The sequence below is a fragment of the Nerophis ophidion genome, linkage group LG20 (assembly GCF_033978795.1).
Source record: "Nerophis ophidion isolate RoL-2023_Sa linkage group LG20, RoL_Noph_v1.0, whole genome shotgun sequence".
NCBI classification, from domain to species: domain Eukaryota; kingdom Metazoa; phylum Chordata; class Actinopteri; order Syngnathiformes; family Syngnathidae; genus Nerophis; species Nerophis ophidion.
Window position 1 is genome coordinate 37,860,187 of NC_084630.1, and position 23,919 is coordinate 37,884,105.

The 23,919-nt window shown below is 40.7% G+C and overlaps 1 protein-coding gene and 1 long non-coding RNA gene across 3 annotated transcripts in view; both read right to left on the reverse strand.

Annotated features, from left to right (window-relative positions):
* Positions 1-23,919, reverse strand: part of LOC133539116 (uncharacterized) — a 1,110,877-nt gene that overhangs the window by 654,470 nt on the left and 432,488 nt on the right. The window lies entirely within an intron of this gene.
* Positions 1-23,919, reverse strand: part of LOC133539112 (zinc finger protein 827-like) — a 64,396-nt gene that overhangs the window by 20,396 nt on the left and 20,081 nt on the right. For both annotated transcript variants that reach the window (XR_009803187.1, XM_061881200.1), the window contains exons 4-6: positions 17,390-17,527; positions 9,336-9,504; positions 5,447-5,613 (exon numbers count right to left, since the gene is read on the reverse strand). Coding sequence is in view for 1 of the 2 variants with exons in the window: in XM_061881200.1 (XP_061737184.1) it covers positions 5,447-5,613; positions 9,336-9,504; positions 17,390-17,527 (474 nt within the window). In the remaining variant the exon portion in view is untranslated. The remainder of the gene's footprint in view (positions 1-5,446; positions 5,614-9,335; positions 9,505-17,389; positions 17,528-23,919) is intronic.

Here is a 23,919-nt window from a genome sequence, read left to right on the forward strand (position 1 = left end):
ATGTCGTCACGTCCACTTTTCCTCCATACAAACAGTGTGCCGCTTACATATACACACACAAGTGAGTATATGTAAGCAGCATATACTCACTTGTGTGTGTATATGTAGTATAGTCATAGTATATGCGGCTTAAATGTACACACACAAGTGAATGCAACGCATACTTAATCAACAGCCATACAGGTCACACTGAGGGTGGCCGTATAAACAACTTTAACACTGTTACAAATATGCGTCACACTGTGAACCCGCACCAAACAAGAATGACAAACACATTTCTGGAGAACATCCATGCCGTAACACAACAAAACAAATATCCAGAACCTCTTGCAGCACTAACTCTTCCGGGACGCTACAATATACACCCCCAACCCCCCTCACAAAAAACTGACAGCTCAGTCGACATAATTTTACTGTAAGAAAACAAAAATTGGTCATTTGGTTTCAAATTACAGCAATATGGTGTAAAAAAAAATAAAATGAAATAAAAAACTCCCTAAATTTTACAGTCAAATCTATTGGTCATTTTTATAGTGAACAATCGACGGATAACTAAAATCATAAGTTAAGTAGATCTTTAAGTATTTATTTGGATTTTGGCCAACAAAGCTAGGTAATATAGTAGGGATGGGCGATACATCGATATACTCGATACATGGCGAGTAGAAAATGACTATATGGTGATATTGGAGTATACCTTCTCACGCAGTTGCTTTTAGCTGCGGGCATTACACTACAGGCTCTTCTCACTCTTTCTTGTCTCTCCTTCTCACAGAGACATAAAACAAGCGCACCTTCTTACATACGTCACATACGTATACGCCCTCGTGGAGCAGAGAGGTAGCAGCATGGATAACGTTAGCTGTGGTGCGAGTGGTAATACGAGAGAAAGAAGGTGCGAATCTGGTAACAAATGAAGGAATGATTAATTCCCAAGAAAAACAGCAGGGGGTCCATCGTCTGGCGGTGGGTTTGGCTTCAAGCGGGAAGATGTTGAACAGACGAACGTAATTTGTCAAGTGTGGGGCAAAAGTGTTGCTACAAAAAGTAGCACCACTGCTAATATGTAGCATCATTTGAAAAGTCACCTGCTAGAGAATGAAGAGTGATTATTCCGCATGTCAACATCTCCATTCGGTGCCACACGCCCACAAAATCATGCACAAAAGTGCACTTTATTTGTTTTAAACTATTGTAGTGGCGTTCTGTACAAAAAGTGCACTTTAATTTAGTGTTTTTTTGATATGTCATCTTAGTGACATCATGCACAAAAGTGCACTTTATTTGTTTTAAACTATTGTAGTGGCGTTCTGTACAAAAAGTGCACTTTAATTTAGTGTTGTTTTGATATGTCATCTTAGTGACATCATGCACAAAAGTGCACTAATAGCTTGTTTTAAAATGTAATGAATGAAGAGTGCTTGAAACTCTGCATCTCAACATCTCCAGCCGGTGCCACACCAACAAAAAGCCCAAGCAACCATTTCCACATCAACACCATATGACACAAATAGTCGACAACAGAAGGAGATAACGTCCACAGGAACCTACCACATAGTGAAGGACATACACTATTTGTTTTCCAATTATGCAGCTCAGTTTTATTTGACACTTACTGAAATATCTTGTGTGACATCATGCACAAAAGTGCACTTTATTTGTTTTAAACTATTGTTGTGACGTTCTGTACAAAAAGTGCACTTTAATTTAGTGTTGTTTTGATATGTCATCTTAGTGACATCATGCACAAAAGTGCACTTTATTTGTTTTAAACTATTGTAATGATGTTCTGTACAAAAAGTGCACTTTAATTTAGTGTTGTTTTGATATGTCATCTTAGTGACATCATGCACAAAAGGGCACTTTATTTGTTTTAAACTATTGTAATGATGTTCTGTACAAAAAGTGCACTTTGATTTAGTGTTGTTTTGATATGTCATCTTCGTGACATCATGCACAAAAGTGCACTTTATTTGTTTTAAACTATTGTAGTGGCGTTCTGTACAAAAAGTGCACTTTAATTTAGTGTTGTTTTGATATGTCATCTTAGTGACATCATGCACAAAAGTGCACTTTATTTGTTTTAAACTATTGTAGTGGCGTTCTGTACAAAAAGTGCACTTTAATTTAGTGTTGTTTTGATATGTCATCTTAGTGACATCATGCACAAAAGTGCACTTTATTTGTTTTAAACTATTGTAGTGGCGTTCTGTACAAAAAGTGCACTTTAGTTTAGTGTTGTTTTGATATGTCATCTTAGTGACATCATGCACAAAAGGGCACTTTATTTGTTTTAAACTATTGTAATGATGTTCTGTACAAAAAGTGCACTTTAATTTAGTGTTGTTTTGATATGTCATCTTCGTGACATCATGCACAAAAGTGCACTTTATTTGTTTTAAACTATTGTTGTGACGTTCTGTACAAAAAGTGCACTTTAATTTAGTGTTGTTTTGATATGTCATCTTAGTGACATCATGCACAAAAGTGCACTTTATTTGTTTTAAACTATTGTTGTGACGTTCTGTACAAAAAGTGCACTTTAATTTAGTGTTGTTTTGATATGTCATCTTCGTGACATCATGCACAAAAGTGCACTTTATTTGTTTTAAACTATTGTAGTGGCGTTCTGTACAAAAAGTGCACTTTAATTTAGTGTTGTTTTGATATGTCATCTTAGTGACATCATGCACAAAAGTGCACTTTATTTGTTTTAAACTATTGTAGTGGCGTTCTGTACAAAAAGTGCACTTTAATTTAGTGTTGTTTTGATATGTCATCTTAGTGACATCATGCACAAAAGTGCACTCTTAGCTTGTTTTAAAATATCTCTGACAATCTTGCACTTTCTGTTTTGGAAATGACATGAATGTTTGTGCCACTGCTTAATAACTGTTTCATAAATACACTTTTCTGCGATGAGTAGGCGACTTGTCCAGACTGTATCCTGCCTTCCGCCCGATTGTAGCTGAGATCGGCCTAAAAATATCGAGATATTAAAAAAAGGCCATATCGCCCAGCCCTATGATATAATATTTGTTGCAATATTGGACACTAGTTTTTTCCCTGTCAAACCACAAAAAAACCTCTAATACCTTTAGTAAGAAAATAAAGTATTACTTCTAAGGCTTTTGCCGGCTATATAAAATGAGGTGGAGGGCCCTGAGTTTGGCATCTGTGCACGAGACACAGCAATGAGCTTGTTTATAGATGTACAATACAACTCCTCATAGGAAGTTGCCCTTTGTTATATTTGTTGTAACTTTGTGAGTTGATGAATGAACATATCAGACTGAAAAGTGACGGATTGTAGTCCAAGGCTGATTTCCATCTGCATCTCATTGCAAAGAAATACTCCCTGGGCTCCCACTAATTCAGCGTTATAGTGAGTTGTATTTGTCACGCACTTATTCTTGCTGTATTTATCTGACAAGAATGAAGAGCCGGTCCCTGGAAATATTGCCTACATTCGTGGTGCAAAAATGGTTGGGGACCACTGTGTTAATTGACTTATTGAATATCGGCCCAGGTTATGCTTCACTATACAAACTTTTCACCTGCCGAAGCATGTTCAAGAAGCAAAATAAAATCATAAATCAAGGTTCCACTCTAGCGACATAATGTGATTGTGTAATGGAAGCATCAAGCATGGGTGCAGCATGCACTGGGGGGCTGCGCTTGTTAAAGTACAAACCCATATGAGTTGGTAAATTGTGTTAAATGTAAATATAAACGGACTACAATGATTTGCAAATCCTTTTCAACCCATATTCAGTTGAATATGCTACAAAGACAACATATTTGATGTTCAAACTCATAAACTTTATTTTTTTTTTGCAAATAATTGACTCAGAATTTCATGGCTGCAACACGTGCCAAAGTAGTTGGGAAAGGGCATGTTCACCACTGTGTTACATCACCTTTTCTTTTAACAACACTCAATAAACGTTTGGGAACTGAGGAAACTAATTGTTGAAGCTTTGAAAGTGGAATTCTTTCCCATTCTTGTTTTATGTAGAGCTTCAGTCCAACTGTCCGGGGTCTCCGCTGTCCTATTTTACGCTTCATAATGCGCCACACATTTTCCATGGGAGACAGGTCTGGACTGCAGACGGGCCAGGAAAGTAGACGCACTCTTTTTTTTAGGAAGCCACGCTGTTGTAACACGTGCTGAATGTGGCTTGGCATTGTCTTGCTGAAATAAGCAGGGGCGTCCATGGAAAAGACGGCGCTTAGATGGCAGCTTGTGTTGTTCCAAAAGCTGTATGTACCTTTCAGCATTAATGGTGCCTTCACACATGTGTAAGTTACCCATGCCTTGGGCACTAATGCACCCCCATACCATCACACATGCTGGCTTTTCAACTTTGCGTCGATAACAGTCTGGATGGTTCGCTTCCCCTTTGGTCCGGATGACACCATGTCGAATATTTCCAAAAACAATTTGAAATGTGGACTCGTCAAACCACAGAACACTTTTCCACTTTGCATCAGTCCATCTCAGATGACCTCGGGCCCAGAGAAGCCGGCGGCGTTTGTGGATGTTGTTGATGAATGGCTTTCGCTTTGCATAGTAGAGCTTTAACTTGCACTTACAGATGTAGCGACCAACTGTATTTAGTGACAGTGGTTTTCTGAAGTGTTCCTGAGCCCATGTGGTGATATCCTTTAGAGATTGATGTCGGTTTTTGATACAGTGCCGTCCGAGGGATGGAAAGTCACGGTCATTCAATGTTGGTTTCCGGCCATGCCGCTTACGTGGAGGGATTTCTCCAGACTCTCTGAACCTTTTGATGATATTATGGAGCGTAGAGGTTGAAATCCCTAAATTTCTTGCAATTGCACTTTGAGAAATGTTGTTCTTAAACTGTTTGACTATTTGCTCACGCAGTTGTGGACAAAGGGGTGTACCTCGCCCCATCCTTTCTTGTGAAAGACTGAACATTTTTTGGGAAGCTGTTTTTATAGCCAATCATGGCACCCACCTGTTCCCAATTAGCCTGCACACCTGTGGGATGTTCCAAATAAGTGTTTGATGAGCATTCCTCGACTTTATCAGTATTTATTGCCACCTTTCCCAACTTCTTTGTCACGTGTTGCTGGCATCAAATTCTAAAGTTAATGATTATTTGCAAAAAAAAAAAGTTTATGAGTTTGAACATCAAATATGTTGTCTTTGTAGCATATTCAACTGAATATGGCTTGAAAAGGATTTGCAAATCATTGTATTCTGTTTATATTTACATTTTCCCAACTCATATGGAAACAGGGTTTGCATGTGTCCTCCACACCTGAACACAATGGAGCGCCCGCAGAGCACCATCAGTCCAACATCCATCATTCCAGCAACAACTGGTGCAGCTCTGCTCTATTCAATGATCCACACTGCTAGACAAGCTTCACATTGACTACTCTAAAGTACAGCCAAGTGTACTTTTGTTGGTACCTGAGTGTCCGGTGCTTATGTGGTTCTTCATGTCGCCCTCCTCCATGCACACGTAGTCGCAGATGCTGCAGCAGAGTGAGAACATCCACTGCTCCTTGTCCACATGGAGAGACATGTGGGCCACAAACTGGGCGTTGAGCTCCGTCTGGAAGCCACACACGTGGCAGCTGCAGGGAGACACGGCCCACAGTCAGGAGACATGCCAGGGAGACACGGTCCACAGTCAGGAGACATGCCAGGGAGACACGGTCCACAGTCAGGAGACATGCCAGGGAGACACGGTCCACAGTCAGGAGACATGCCAGGGAGACACGGTCCACAGTCAGGAGACATGAAAGGGAGACACGGTCCACAGTCAGGAGACATGAAAGGGAGACACGGTCCACAGTCAGGAGACATGCCGGGGAGACACGGTCCACAGTCAGGAGACATGTCGGGGAGACACGGTCCACAGTCAGGAGACATGTCGGGGAGACACGGTCCACAGTCAGGAGACATGTCAGGGAGACACGGGCCACAGTCAGGAGACATGCCAGGGAGACACGGTCCACAGTCAGGAGACATGCCAGGGAGACACGGTCCACAGTCAGGAGACATGTCAGGGAGACACGGTCCACAGTCAGGAGACATGCCAGGGAGACACGGTCCACAGTCAGGAGACATGCCAGGGAGACATGCCAGCCCACACCCATGCACATTACATCCATCTTATCTTGTTGTGTTCATCTTATCTACTGTATTCATGTTATGTACTGTATTCATCTTATCTTGTTGTATTCATCTTATTTTATTGTATTCATGTTATCGGGTTAGCTCGGTTGGTAGAGTGGCCGTGCCAGCAACTTGAGGGTTGCAGGTTCGATTCTCGCTTGTGCTATCCTGGTTACTGTCGTTGTGTCCTTGGGCAAGACACTTTACCCACCTGCTCCCAGTGCCACCCACACTGCTTTAAATGTAACTTAGATATTGGGTGTCACTATGTAAAGCGCTTTGAGTCACTTGAGAAAAGCGCTATATAAATATAATTCACTTCACTAATTCACTTCACATCTTATTATATTTATGTTATCTTATTATATTCATGTTATCTTATTGTATTCATGTTATTTTACTGTCTTCATGTTATTTATTTTATTCATGTTATTTTATTATTTTCATGTTATTTTCTTGAATTCATGTTATTTTATTGTGTCCATGTTATTTTCTTGAATTCATGTTATTTTATTGTGTCCATGTTATTTTATACTATTAATGTATTTTATTGTATTCATCTTATTATATTGTAGTCATGTTATTTTATTGTATCCATGTTATTACATTCATGTTATTTTATTGTATTCGTATTATTTTATTTTATTCATGTAATTTTATTGTATTCATGTTATTTTATTATATATTATTTTATTGTACTCACGTTATTGTATTGTGTTCATGTTATTTTATTGTGTTCATGTTATTTTATTGTGTTCATGTTATTTGATTGTGTTCATTACATTTTACTGTGTTCATGTTATTTCATTGTGTTAATGTAATTTGATTGTATTCATATTATTTGATTGTGTTCATTATATTTTACTGTGTTTATTTTATTTTATTGTATCCATGTTATTTTATTATAGTCATGTTATTGTATTGTATTCATGTTGATTTATTATTTATTTTACTGTATTCATGTTATTTTATTATAGTCATTTTATTTTCTTGTGTTCATGTTATTCTATTGTGTTCATGTTATTTTATTATATGTTATTTTATTGTATTCATGTTATTTTATTGTATTCATGTTGTTTCCACATGGGCGAACAACAGGAAGTGCAGTACACAACAGGAAGTGGGGCCTGAAGTCTAGCTGGCAAAGTCTTCAGGCTGTGTGCTCTCAGTCTTGGTAGCACAGGTGCGCACATAACATCTATATTCCTGCACATAACATCTATATTCCTGCACATAACATCTATATTCCTGCACATAACATCTATATTCCTGCACATGACATCTATATTCCTGCACATAACATCTATATTCCTGCACATAACATCTATATTCCTGCACATAACATCTATATTCCTGCACATAACATCTATATTCCTGCACATGACATCTATATTCCTGCACATAACATCTATATTCCTGCACATAACATCTATATTCCTGCACATAACATCTATATTCCTGCACATAACATCTATATTCCTGCACATAACATCTATATTCCTGCACATAACATCTATATTCCTGCACATAACATCTATATTCCTGCACATGACATCTATATTCCTGCACATAACATCTATATTCCTGCACATAACATCTATATTCCTGCACATAACATCTATATTCCTGCACATAACATCTATATTCCTGCACATAACATCTATATTCCTGCACATGACATCTATATTCCTGCACATAACATCTATATTCCTGCACATAACATCTATATTCCTGCACATGACATCTATATTCCTGCACATGACAGCTATATTCCTGCACATAACATATATATTCCTGCACATAACATCTATATTCCTGCACATAACATCTATATTCCTGCACATAACATATATATTCCTGCACATAACATCTATATTCCTGCACATAACATCTATATTCCTGCACATGACATCTATATTCCTGCACATGACATCTATATTCCTGCATATGACATCTATATTCCTGCACATGACATCTATATTCCTGCACATAACATCTATATTCCTGCACATAACATCTATATTCCTGCACATAACATCTATATTCCTGCACAACATCTATATTCCTGCACATAACATCTATATTCCTGCACATAACATCTATATTCCTGCACATAACATCTATATTCCTGCACAACATCTATATTCCTGCACATAACATCTATATTCCTGCACATAACATCTATATTCCTGCACATAACATCTATATTCCTGCACATAACATCTATATTCCTGCACATAACATCTATATTCCTGCCCTCACAAGTCAGTTGGTACAATTGAGACAACTATTGTTGGTTTAGAGTCAAAAGACAGGCAAGATCTTGTATTAAAATGATTCCAAATGGCCCAGATGGCGTCCTCCTGTGTTTGCTGCCAGCACAGACTCTCTATTAAGACGCTAGAAAGGGAGCAAAATATATCTTATTTCTTAAATGATCTATTTATTTTTTTGTCCTTTCATTTTCCCCACTTAGAAATATTCAAATGGAACAAACCCAAGCTTTAGAAATTCATCTAAATGTTCCAGGATTGACTTTCCTTTCCCTTTTTATGGGATTTGTTTCACTTTAACGGGTGTTAACTTCTCACAGAAGTATAAATGATATCTATATTTGGGAAGTGAATTATATTTCTATAGCGCTTTTTCACTTTGTGACTTTATCTACCTTTTCAGGTTACATTTAAACCGGCGTGGGTGGGCATTGGGAGCCGGTGGGTAAAGTGTCTTGCCCGGTGGCTGTGACTAAGCTAGCAGTAGCGGGAATCGAACCTTGAACTCTAAAAAGGGCTGGCATGGCTGCTCAAGCAACCGAGCCATGTTGCCAACCAGTTTCACCTTGGAACAGATCATTTATGTTTACATAATTTGCTAGGAGAAAAAAGTTATTTTTAATTTGGAAGACATTTAGAGGAATGAGCTTTGTACAGGTGGAAGTGTAAACATGTCAGCAGGAGAACTTCTAATGTGAAACTAATATGTCAACTCTATTTATTATTTCATGTTCATGGCCTAGTTTAATTGAAGGTTTCCATCAGCCATAATCATCAACATGATACCAAGAGAAGGTTCCAGAATATCTCCAGTTGCAAGTCATGTATTCCATCTGATGGCTGCAATAAAGGAACCATCGCACCACATTGTGTTTGCTCAGCTCCACCTGTGTGAACACACCCACCTGTAGTAGTAGGCGCAGTTCTTGCGCTCTGCGGCGTCGGCGGCGGCGCTGACCATGTGCTCGGCGTCCGTGCTGACCAGCTTGACAGAGTGGATGGTGAGGTGCTGATTGAGGTTGGCTCTGCACTTGGCGGCGTACGGACACAGGTGGCACTTGTACTTCCTCTCTTCTGCCACACACAACACAGCAGGTTACCGCATTTTCCGCACTATAAGGCGCACCTAAAAACCTCAAATTTTCTCAAAAGCCGACAGTGCGCCTTATAATCCAGTGCACCTTACATCAATCAATCAATGTTTATTTATATAGCCCCAAATCACAAATATCTCAAAGGACTGCACAAATTATTACGACTACAACATCCTCGGAAGAACCCACAAAAGGGCAAGGAAAACTCACACCCAGTGGGCAGGGAGAATTCACATCCAGTGGGACGCCAGTGACAATGCTGACTATGAGAAACCTTGGAGAGGACCTCAGATGTGGGCAACCCCCCCCCCTGTAGGGGACCGAAAGCAATGGATGTCGAGCGGGTCTAACATGATACTGTGAAAGTTCAATCCATAGTGGCTCCAAGACAGCAGTGAGAGTCCCGTCCACAGGAAACCATCTCAAGCGGATTCAGCAGCGTAGAGATGTCCCCAACCGATACAGGCAAGCGGTCCATCCTGGGTCCCGACGAGCGGTCCATCCTGGGTCTTGACTCTGGACAGTCAGTACTTCATCCAGGGTCATCGGACCGGACCCCCTCCACAAGGGAGGGGGGGACATAGGAGAAAGAAAAGAAGCGGCAGATCAACTGGTCTAAAAAGGAGGTCTATTTAAAGGCTAGAGTATACAGATGAGTTTTAAGATGAGACTTAAATGCTTCTACTGAGGTGGCATCTCGAACTGTTACCGATAGGGCATTCCAGAGTACTGGAGCCCGAACGGAAAACGCTCTATAGCCCGCAGACTTTTTTTTGAGCTCTAGGAATCACTAATAAGCCGGAGTCTTTTGAAGGCAGATTTCTTGCCGGGACATACGGTACAATACAATCGGCAAGATAGGATGGAGCTAGACCGTGTAGTATTTTATACGTAAGTAGTAAAACCTTAAAGTCACATCTTAAGTGCACATATGGACCAATATTGAGCCACAACAGGTCTCGCAACTACGGTAAGCAGTCGCCGACTTCCTTATCCCCCGTAGAAGAAGAAGCGCGTGGTGCATGCTGGGAAATATGACTGCGGGAGGCGTGTCGTTTCTGTGTGTTTATGTAAAGAGACCAAAATGTCTCCCGTTAAGAGACACGCTTACGACGCAGAGTTTAAAGTCAAGGCCATCAGTCACACAGTAGAAGACGGGAATAGAGCAGCAGTGATAGAACTGAACATTAACAGCAGCGACACTGACTCCAGGGGCGGCATAGCTCGGTTGGTAGAGTGGCCGTGCCAGCAACTTGAGAGTTGCAGGTTCGATTCCCGCTTGAGCCGTCCTAGTTACTGCCGTTGTGTCCTTGGGCAAGACACTTTACCCCCCTGCTCCCAGTGCCACCCACACTGGTTTAAATGTGACTTAGATATTGGGTTTCACTATGTAAAGCGCTTTGAGTCACTTGAGAAAAGCGCTATATAAATATAATTCACAAATCACACACAAATAAAGAGGACTACGCCCAACTGTTTGATTCCAACACTGAAGAAGAAGAATTTGAGGGATTGGTGGATGAGGAATAACTTCATAAAGTGAGCTTTACATGTTTATTTTGTGTGTTGTGTGACATTATCCTTTGAGCAATGTTGAGTTATTGATATATTATTGCTTTGCACTATTTCCAGTGTTACTATATTGTGATTGCATTAACTTTTGATTTACCGTAACAGTATCAGCCAGTTTTTACGTGTTTATTGAATCGGGGAAAATAATACAACAGTTGTTTATTCATTTTGGGAGTGAACGGAGTTGTCAGAACGTCCATCCATCCATCCATCATCTTCCGCTTATCCGAGGTCGGGTCGCGGGGGCAACAGCCTAAGCAGGGAAACCCAGACTTCCCTCTCCCCAGCCACTTCGTCTAGCTCTTCCCGGGGGATCCCGAGGCGTTCCCAGGCCAGCCGGGAGACATAGTCTTCCCAACGTGTCCTGGGTCTTCTCCGTGGCCTCCTACCGGTTGGACGTGCCCTAAACACCTCCCTAGAGAGGCGTTCGGGTGGCATCCTGACCAGATGCCCGAACCACCTCATCTGGCTCCTCTCGATGTGAAGGAGCAGCGGCTTTACTTTGAGTCCCTCCCGGATGACAGAGCTTCTCACCCTATCTCTAAGGGAGAGACCCGCCACACGGCGGAGGAAACTCATTTGGGCCGCTTGTACCCGTGATCTTATCCTTTCGGTCATGACCCAAAGCTCATGACCATAGGTGAGGATGGGAACGTAGATCGACCGGTAAATTGAGAGCTTTGCCTTCCGGCTCAGCTCCTTCTTCACCACAACGGATCGGTACAACGTCCGCATTACTGAAGACGCCGCACCGACCCGCCTGTCGATCTCACGATCCACTCTTCCCCCACTCGTGAACAAGACTCCTAGGTACTTGAACTCCTCCACTTGGGGCAGGGTCTCCTCCCCAACCCGGAGATGGCACTCCACCCTTTTCCGGGCGAGAACCATGGACTCGGACTTGGAGGTGCTGATTCTCATTCCGGTCGCTTCACACTCGGCTGCGAACCGATCCAGCAAGAACTGAAGATCCCGGTCAGATGAAGCCATCAGGACCACATCATCTGCAAAAAGCAGAGACCTAATCCTGCGGTTACCAAACCGGAACCCCTCAACGCCTTGACTGCGCCTAGAAATTCTGTCCATAAAAGTTATGAACAGAATGGGTGACAAAGGACAGCCTTGGCGGAGTCCAACCCTCACTGGAAATGTGTTCGACTTACTGCCGGCAATGCGGACCAAGCTCTGGCACTGATCATACAGGGAGCGGACCGCCACTATCAGACAGTCCGATACCCCATACTCTCTGAGCACTCCCCACAGGACTTCCCGAGGGACACGGTCGAATGCCTTCTCCAAGTCCACAAAGCACATGTAGACTGGTTGGGCAAACTCCCATGCACCCTCAAGAACCCTGCCCAGTGTATAGAGCTGGTCCACAGTTCCACCACCAGGACGAAAACCACACTGTTCCTCCTGAATCCGAGGTTCGACTATCCGACTGTCAGAACGCTGGTTTGTAATCTATTAATATACTTTGACTGACCTGACTGTTTTGTTGACATTCCCTTTAGCGCAGCGCCATCTAAATCAGTGGTCCCCAACCACCGGGCTCGATTGGTAGCGGGCCGCAGAATCATTTTTTATTTTTATTTAAATCAACATAAAAAAACACAAGATAGACTTACAATTAGTGCACCAACCCCAAAAACCTCCCTTCTAGCTCCATCCTATCTTGCCGATTGTATTGTATCATATGTCCCAGCAAGAAATCTGCGTTCAAAGGACTCTGGCTTGTTAGTGATTCCCAAAGCCCTAAAAAAGTCTGCGGGCTATAGAGTGTTTTCCGTTCGGGCTCCAGTACTCTGGAATGCCCTCCCGGTAACAGTTCGAGATGCCACCTCAGTAGAAGCATTTAAGTCTCACCTTAAAACTCATTTGTATACTCTAGCCTTTAAATAGACTCCCTTTTTAGACCAGTTGATCTGCCGTTTCTTTTCTTTTTCTTCCATGTCCCACTCTCCCTTGTGGAGGGGGTCCGGTCCGATCCGGTGGCCATGTACTGCTCGCCTGTGTATCGGCTGGGGACATCTCTGCGCTGCTGATCCGCCTCCGCTTGGGATGGTTTCCTGCTGGCTCCGCTGTGAACGGGACTCTCGCTGCTGTGTTGGATCCGCTTTGGACTGGACTCTCGCGACTGTGTTGGATCCATTGTGGATTGAACTTTCACAGTATCATGTTAGACCCGCTCGACATCCATTGCTTTCCTCCTCTCCAAGGTTCTCATAGTCATCATTGTCACCGATGTCCCACTGGGTGTGAGTTTTCCTTGCCCTTATGTGGGCCTACCGAGGATGTCGTGGTGGTTTGTGCAGCCCTTTGAGACACTAGTGATTTAGGGCTATATAAGTAAACATTGATTGATTGATTGATTCCCGGGCGCGGCCACCGCTGCTGCTCACTGCTCCCCTTACCTCCCAGGGCCACACCATGTGTGTGGGAGTGACAGGAAGAAAAGCTTAATTGAACATGTAAAAACCTGGAGAGGTTTTTCTAGTGGAAAATATACTGTTTTGTATTTTATATTCCCCTATGTTCTATTTGAAGACAGCTACTTTTTATTTCATAACTCGTATTAAAGTGGAGACAATTATTTTCATTCAGAATGAAATCAAGAACGTGGAACTGAAACCTGGATTCCAAGAATATAAACGTAGCAGCACATCATGGCTTTGTGGCACGCACGCACGCACTTGGAGGAATAGTGGTTAGAGTGTCCGCCCTGAGATGGGTAAGTTGTGAGTTCAAACCCCAGCCGAGTCATACCAAAGACTATAAAAAAGGGAGCCATTACCTCCCTGCTTGGAATTGGGGGTTAAATCATCCAAAATTAATCCCGAGCGCGGCCACCGCTGCTGCTCACTGCTCCCCTCACCTCCCAGGGCCACACCATGTGTGTGGGAGTGACAGGAAGAAAAGCTTAATTGAACATGTAAAAACATGGAGAGGTTTTTCTAGTGGAAAATATACTGTTTTGTATTTTATATTCCCCTATGTTCTATTTGAAGACAGCTACTTTTTATTTCATAACTCGTATTAAAGTGGAGACAATTATTTTCATTCAGAATGAAATCAAGAACGTGGAACTGAAACCTGGATTCCAAGAATATAAACGTAGCAGCACATCATGGCTTTGTCACACGCACGCACGCACTTGGAGGACTAGTGGTTAGAGTGTCCGCCCTGAGATGGGTAGGTTGTGAATTCAAACCCCAGCCGAGTCATACCAAAGACTATAAAAATGGGAGCCATTACCTCCCTGCTTGGCACTCAGCATCAAGGCTTGGAATTGGGGGTTAAATCACCAAAAATGCAAAAATGATTCCCGGGCGCGGTCACCGCTGCTGCTCACTGCTCCCCTCACCTCCCAGGGGGTGATCAAGGGTGAAGGGTCAAATGCGGAGGGTAATTTTGCCACATCTAGTGTGTGTGTGACAATCATTGCTACTTTAACTTGAACTTGTTACTTTCTTGAGACCTCCGAAAAATGCCTACCTCTAGTATTGAAATAAAAGTCGCAATTTTACTCAACGCAAGTGAAAATTTTACAAGAAAACTTTAACATTTTTGCAATATTATAATAATAATTGGAATTTTATTTGGCAAAATTATGATAAGTCATTATTTCACTCAAAAAAATGCACTATTTTACAAGAACAACCCGAAAATTGGCAATATCGTGAAAAATCAGAATTTTTATGACAAATGTCAATATTTTGCATTAAGGTCATAATTTTACAAGAAAATATTGCAAGAGCAGAACGGATATGAAAAATTGTTCCTAATTTTATAAGAAAATAGTCAACACTGTGAGAAAAAAGACTGCTTTTACTTCATTTTGTTTGTTTGTAATTGGTTTTTAATCTTCATTACTTCAAGTTATTACAGTATGTCTCATTATACATATTTATTTATTTAAAAAAATAAGAATTTTGGTCCAAGGGGGCGCATTTCAATTTCTTACACACACTTGTTATTTCATATGTTGACCAGAGGGGGAGCCCTTTTAAAGCCGACACAGTCAATTTGAAAAATGCCTCCTTTTTGGGACCACCTTCATTTTGATAGATGTCACCAGCAGGGGTGCAAATGAGACATTCTCTATTACATGCAAAGTTATTGGAACCACTTCTTCACACCTCCTCATATGGAAGATACTTTTCCTGGTTAGGGTAAAAATTAGGGCTGGGCAACGATTACAATTTTTAATCGAAGTTAATCGCACTGTCTCCCCGATTAATCGCGATTAACTGCATTGTATACCCAAAGCCCAATAATGAATTCAAAAGTAGTGTGTAGTGCACCTTTATTGGAATATTCTCCCACATGAACAAAAGCGCCAAAACATTTGTTGTGCAAACACAATTTAAATCAGTCCTTGTTAAACAATAGCAGTTAAATAGCATATTTTATGAAAATCAACTCCAAAAATGTAAATACACACATTTAAGCTTATTGTCACTGCCAGGGTATTTAAGTTATCCTGTTTGTTATGGAAAATAAATATAATCTACATACAAATATCTGAGCCACAATCATAACATCTGAACAGGCAATTTCTGAGGTAACAGCAGAAACATTTTTTTTTTTATCAGGGATCTTATGTTTAAAAAACTTATATTATAGGTAGTGGGCTGTTTTAGGGAATTTTTGATCAAATTATCCATAGTAGCAATATTAATAATGTTGTGTTTATTCTGCGTAGTGCACTTAAAATAATTATGACCATATCTAGGAATTGATGTGATGGGAATTTTCCGATTGTTTGCTTGGTGCTTTGATAAACTGAACGCATATACATGGTACTATATTGTGATGTTATGAGCCAGGGAAAAAAAAGAACTACCCTACCCAGCATGCAACAGGAGTGGCGAGTATGCGCGGTAGCCCGGTATAGGTTGTGTCGCCATGACGACATCTTGTATGTTGTGATATGCACGCTCTGAAAGCAAACGTTAAGAACTCAGCCAACACTCCTGGTCTGCATTATTCATAAATAGACAGACAACACATATACTCCGCTGCTTCACAGGCCGCTGGATGTAGCCGGCAAAGTATTCCCATGCTAGCTAGCCGGTCTAGCAAGCATGCGTCATTCAGTCCAAAACGGCCCGATCTATCCACATTCAGAATTGTCTGGCGGTCGTAAGTGATCCCGCCAGAAAGCCATGAAATTTGCAGAATTGTCCGGTATTTTTGCCAAATGTTCCATCTTTACCAAGAGCCCCTCGACGCCGAAGCTTTTCCGGGCGACGCCATCTTGTTAAGAAAAGGCGTTAACAAAATAAAAGCATGTAAACAACATACACAAATGTGCGATAAAATAATTGTCGGCGTTAATAGATTGATGAGTTAACGCGTAATTAACGCATTCATTTGCCCACCCCTAATAAAAATGCAAGAACACACACACTTTCTTGTATTCGTTACCTTCTTGAGACCTCTGAAAAATTGCCTACCACTAGTATTAAAAGAAAAAGTCGTAATTTTACTCAACACAAGTCAAAATAAAAATAGAAAAAAGTAACATTTTTGCAATGTTATAATAATTTTAATAATTAATGAAACAGGCAATGTTATTGGGACCATGATTTACTTGTTCACACCTCCTCATATGGAAGATACTTTTCCTTGTTGACATCTCAAGAAGGGTATAAATACCACGCACACACACACACACACACACACACACACACACACACACACACACACACACACACACACACACACACACACACACACACACACACACACACACACACACACACACATTCATTTATTTGCCCCAAGGACATGAAGCCATGCAACCTTTATGTCGCCGGGGAAAGCAAAAAGACCATCACAGTGACATATGCCCCCGCGCTTCTGCTCTCTGTGGTGTGGCCAAGCTGTTCACAGCCAACACTCTCAGAAGGTGTGTGTGTGTGTGTGCGTGTGTGTGTGTGTGTGTGTGTGCACGAGCATGTCCAATTGTGTCGGGGGCATTTTGTTACACGAGTCTCCATTTGTGCTCTCTGTGATTCTGTCCCTCACCTCCCCAGATAGGAAGCCTTCATTTTCCTTGGGGCTTTTAATTGGGCTCCGGCCAACTTTCTGTGACGCGGTGGATCAATGGAGGTGGTGTGGGATCAGAACACAAGAAGGGACAGTTTGGAAGGGAAAATAATGGCATGTGTGCGTGTGACGTATCCCTCGGACGCGGTAATGAGACAGTCCAGTGAGACTAATCGGAGTGGTAATCTCTTTAAAGGAAGGGAGATCCAGTCTCTTCAAGCCAGGATGTTTTGACTCACCTGTGTGCAGGGACAGGTGTCGAGAAAGCGTCTGTTGTCTGCCGAACACTTTGCCACAGATGGGACACGGGTAGAGCTGCTCGTTTAGTCTCCACTGGGCGATCCCGTTTCCTGGTTCCCCGTCGTCCTTGTCAGGGTCTGAACACACACACACACGCGCGCACACACACACACACACACACACACACACACATAGAGAGAGAGAGAGTATACCTGGGTCACGTTGCTGTGTAACATTGTTTCGCCAGCATCCTTAAAATACTCCCGGCAGCTAAAGTGAGCGCCATTTGTTAAACTTCAAAGCCGCCATGCTCATTGGCGGTGGAGCAACACAGATCGCCACGGCAACCCTCGATAAACGGCCTCTGGTCAAATCGACAGCGAGAGAGACATGAAGGTGAGAAAAGACCTGAAGAAACCATCAACATCGCTCAATTTCCTGGGAAATCTCTCACATTTTGAAATGCAAATGTTGCTGTTACGCATGGAATGGAGCGGGGGTCGGCGACCCGCATGCGGCTCTTTAGTGCCGTCCTCGTGGCTCCCTGGAGCCTTTTCAAAAATGTATGAAAATGGAAAATTTTGAGATTATAATCTGGTTTGTGTAGGACGGATGTGTTTTTTGTATTTTGGGTCCAAAATAGCTTTTTCAACTCTTACTTCCTCAGGTGGATTATGCTAATGCATCCCAAACCACCACAAACCTCTAAATACTGAATCCAAGACCTTCTGCACATTAGTCTTCAGGACTCACCGTTGCCTCGTGTAGAAATTGGTGTCCATCTTTTAGAAATGTATCCACGCCCATGTTCCAACGTGCTTAAAAACAGTCCACATTCTCTCAGACATGACTTAAGTATTAACTTAAAACAGTCCATTCTCTAAGACATAAGTATTAACTTAAAACAGTCCATTCTCTAAGACATAAGTATTAACTTAAAACAGTCCACATTCTCTCAGACATGACTTAAGTATTAACTTAAAACAGTCCATTCTCTAAGACATAAGTATTAACTTAAAACAGTCCATTCTCTAAGACATAAGTATTAACTTAAAACAGTCCACATTCTCTAAGACATAAGTATTAACTTAAAACAGTCCACATTCTCTAAGACATAAGTATTAACTTAAAACAGTCCACATTCTCTAAGACATAAGTATTAACTTAAAACAGTCCACATTCTCTCAGACATGACAAAAGTATTAATTTAAAAAAGTCCACATTCTCTCAGACATGAGTATTAACTTAAAACAGTCCACATTCTCTCAGACATGAGTATTAACTTAAAACAGTCCACATTCTCTCAGACATGAGTATTAACTTAAAACAGTCCACATTCTCTCAGACATGACTAAAGTATTAACTTAAAACAGTCCACATGCTCTCAGACATGACTAAAGTATTAACTTAAAACAGTCCACATTCTCTCAGACATAAGTATTAACTTAAAACAGTCCACATTCCCTCAGACACGACTAAGGTATTAACTTAAAACAGTCCACGTTCTCTCAGACACGACTAAGGTATTAACTTAAAACAGTCCACATTCTCTCAGACATGACTTAAGTATTAACTTAAAACAGTCCACATTCTCTCAGACATGACTAAAGCATTGACTTAAAACAGTCCATTCTCTCAGACATAAGTATTAACTTAAAACAGTCCACATTCTCTCAGACATGACTTAAGTATTAACTTAAAACAGTCCACATTCTCTCAGACATGACTTAAGAATTAACTTAAAACAGTCCATTCTCTCAGACATAAGTATTAACTTAAAACAGTCCACATTCTCTCAGACAGGACTTAAGTATTAACTTAAAACAGTCCATTCTCTCAGACATAAGTATTAACTTAAAACAGTCCACATTCTCTCAGACATGACTAAAGTATTAATTTAAAAAAGTCCACATTCTCTCAGACATGACTTAAGTATTAACTTAAAGGGGAACATTATCACAATTTCAAAAGGGTTAAAAACAATAAAAATCAGTTCCCAGTGGCTTGTTATATTTTTTGATGTTTTTTTCAAAATTTTACCGGTCTCGGAATACCCCTGAAAAAAGCTTTAAAGTGCATTATTTTCGGCTCTCTGCGAAGACACTGGCCATTTCCCTGTGACGTCACACAGTGCTGCCAATGTAAACAAACAATGGGAATACCACGGCAAGATATAGCGACATTAGCTCGGATTCAAACTCGGATTTAAGCGATTCAACAGATTACGCATGTATTGAAACAGATGGTTGGAGTATGAAAATATTGAAGAAGAAACTGAAGCTATTGAGCGAATAGCTATTGACGCTATTCATAGCCATAGCATGGCTGAATAGCTGCGTTAGCATCGCCGGTAAAATGTGCGGACCAAACGATCAGGACTTTCGCATATTTTGACACTGGAGCAACTTAAATCCTTCGGCTGGTAAGTGTTTTTTTTCCGCATTAAATGTGGGTGGAAGGAAACGTAATATAGTTGCAAATGCATCTGCAGGTTATCCATACATCTCTGTTCCATGTCTGCTTTAGCACCGCCGGTAAATAGCATGTTAGCATCGATTAGCATAGCATGTTAGCATCGATTAGCTGGCAGTCAACATCAACAAAACTCACCTTTGTGATTTCGTTGACTATCGTTGCAAATGCATCTGCAGGTTATCCATACATCTCTGTGCCCTGTCTGCTTCAGCACCGCCGGTAAATAGCATGTTAGCATCGATTAGCATAGCATGTTAGCATCGATTCGCGTAGCATGTTAGCATCGATTAGCTAGCAGTCACGCCACGACCAAATATATCTGATTAGCACATAAGTCAACATCAACAAACTCACTTTTGTGATTTAGTTGACTTTATCGTTGCAAATGCATCTGCAGGTTATCCATACTACTCTGTGCCATGGCTGCCTTAGCATCGCCGGTAAAATGTGGAGACACACTGGCACATTCAATGGGGGTCTGGCGGCAGACACTTTGGCATCTTCGGACCAGTGGTGCAACTTGAATCCCTCCCTGTTAGTGTTGTTACACCCTCCGACAACACACCGACGAGGCATGATGTCCCCAAGGTTCCAAAAATAGTCGAAAAAACGGAAAATAACAGAGCTCAGACCCAATGTTTACAATGTGTTGAAAATGAAAATGGCGGCTGTGTAACCTCGGCGACGTCACATTCTGACGTCATCGCCTCCAGCGCGATAAACAGAAAGGCGTTTAATTCGCCAAAGTTCACCCATTTAGAGTTCGGAAATCGGTTAAAAAAATAGATGGTCTTTTTTCTGCACCATCAAGGTATATATTGACGCTTACATAGGTCTGCTGATAATGTTCCCATTTAAAACAGTCCATTCTCTCAGACATAAGTATTAACTTAAAACAGTCCACGTTCTCCCAGACAGGACTAAAGTATTAACTTAAAACAGTCCACATTCTCTCAGACATGACTAAGGTATTAACTTAAAACAGTCCACATTCTCTCAGACACGACTAAAGTATTAACTTAAAACAGTCCACATGCTCTCAGACATGACTTAAGTATTAACTTAAAATAGTCCACATTCTCTCAGACATGACTTAAGTATTAACTTAAAACAGTCCACATGCTCTCAGACATGACTAAAGTATTAACTTAAAACAGTCCACATTCTCTCAGACAGGACTTAAGAATTAACTTAAAACAGTCCATTCTCTCAGACATAAGTATTAACTTAAAACAGTCCACATTCTCTCAGACATGACTTAAGTATTAACTTAAAACAGTCCATTCTCTCAGACATAAGTATTAACTTAAAACAGTCCACATTCTCTCAGACATGATTAAAGTATTAACTTAAAACAGTCCATTCTCTCAGACATAAGTATTAACTTAAAACAGTCCACATTCTCTCAGACATGACTAAAGTATTAACTTAAAACAGTCCACATGCTCTCAGACATGACTAAAGTATTAACTTAAAACAGTCCACATGCTCTCAGACATGACTTAAGTATTAACTTAAAATAGTCCACATTCTCTCAGACATGACTTAAGTATTAACTTAAAACAATCCACATGGTCTCAGACATGACTAAAGTATTAACTTAAAACAGTCCACATGCTCTCAGACATGACTTAAGTATTAACTTAAAATAGTCCACATTCTCTCAGACATGACTTAAGTATTAACTTAAAACAGTCCACGTGCTCTCAGACATGACTAAAGTATTAACTTAAAACAGTCCACATTCTCTCAGACAGGACTTAAGAATTAACTTAAAACAGTCCATTCTCTCAGACATAAGTATTAACTTAAAACAGTCCACATTCTCTCAGACATGACTTAAGTATTAACTTAAAACAGTCCATTCTCTCAGACATAAGTATTAACTTAAAACAGTCCACATTCTCTCAGACATGATTAAAGTATTAACTTAAAACAGTCCATTCTCTCAGACATAAGTATTAACTTAAAACAGTCCACATTCTCTCAGACATGACTAAAGTATTAACTTAAAACAGTCCACATGCTCTCAGACATGACTAAAGTATTAACTTAAAACAGTCCACATGCTCTCAGACATGACTTAAGTATTAACTTAAAATAGTCCACATTCTCTCAGACATGACTTAAGTATTAACTTAAAACAGTCCACATGGTCTCAGACATGACTAAAGTATTAACTTAAAACAGTCCACATGCTCTCAGACATGACTTAAGTATTAACTTAAAATAGTCCAAATTCTCTGACATGACTTAAGTATTAACTTAAAATAGTCCACATTCTCTCAGACGTGACTTAAGTATTAACTTAAAACAGTCCACATGCTCTCAGACATGACTTAAGTATTAACTTAAAACAGTCCACATGCTCTCAGACATGACTTAAGTATTAACTTAAAACAGTCCACATGCTCTCAGACATGACTAAAGTATTAACTTAAAACAGTCCACATGCTCTCAGACATGACTTAAGTATTAACTTAAAACAGTCCACATTCTCTCAGACATGACTTAAGTATTTACTGCACATGTAGAGAGAAATAGGTGGCAGTTCAAAGCATCATTTGATTGGAATAATGTTAATTTATCTTTAAAGTCCATTATTTCTTTTAATCTTGACATCAAGTCTGCTGCTTTGGGATCTCCTAAGTCGGGGGTCAGCAACCCGCGGCTCTTTAGCGCCGCACTAGTGGCTCCCTGGAGCTTTTTCAAAAATGGAAAAAGATGGGGGAATAATATTTGCAGTTTTAATAATGTTTCTATAGGAAGACAACTCGACAAAAAACTTCCTAATTGTCAGAAAGCCCATTGTTTATAATGTTTGATGACAGTATTTGGCCGGCGCCATTTTGTCCTACACGTTTTGGTGGTCCTTGAACTCCCCGTGGTTTGTATACATGTACAACTTTTGTCCGACGCTGACACGGAAAGACGTGTTTTGTGCTTCGTTGTTTAATTTTGTCCACCAAACATTATATATTGTGCATGAAGGATGAGCTTTATTGATGTTAAAAGTTAAAGTACCAATGATAGTCACACACACACAAAATATCCTCTGCATTTGACCCATCGCCTTGGTCACACCCTGGTATGTGAGGGGAGCAGTGAGCAGCAGTGGTGGCCACGCCCAGGAAACATTTTTGGTGATTGAGCCCCCAATTCCAACCCTTGATGCTGAGTTCCAAGCAGGGGGGGGGGGGGGGGGGGGAAGTTAACGGGTCCCATTTTTATAGTCTTTGGTATGACTCGGCCGGGATTTGAACTCACGACCTACCAATCTCAGACACTTATTGATTAGTGTGGAGTGCTAATCCATGCTAACATGCTATTTAGGCTAGCTGTGCGTACATATCGCATCATTACGCCTCGTTTGGAGGTATATTAAATTTCCTTTACTCATGACACTTGATCTGTATGTAATATTGGCAACATTTCTGATTGTGTGTCAAGTTGATCCAGACCACAGCAAACATTATCATGTTGTTCCAGACCACAGCAAATGTTACCCAGCTTGCAAGTATTGTAATAAATCCATTAGAAGAAGACAGGTTGTCCTTTCCTTTCACTTGAACACACACATCTTTGGCAGTTTTAATCCAGTAATTTCCAGGAGTTACCGTATTTCCTTGAATTGCCGCCGGGGCGCTAATTAATTTAAAACCTCTTCTTACTCCGGCGTTTACCAAAGGCATGCGGTAAAGGCAAGCATGCGCTAATTATTTTAAAACCTCTTCTCACTCCGGCGCTTAACAAGGGAATGCAGTAAATTTAGGCCTGTGCTTATAAAGTTGAGTGTGATGTAAGGATACCATCATGAAAAGCACATTTAATTAAAAAAAATGTTATTATGGTCTTACCTTTACTTATAAATGAAGTCCATGCGCAGCTTCTTCTGATAAAAAGCATGGATAACTTGTTTATAGAAGTCTTCCTTATCTTTCTTCAGTTTTAAAAGTCTCTGTCTCGATGGAGATCTTCCTTTATTACCTCCTGCTTCGATTGAAAGTCCAGTTTAGAAAACTGTTTTATTTTAGATATGTAATCCTCCATGTTA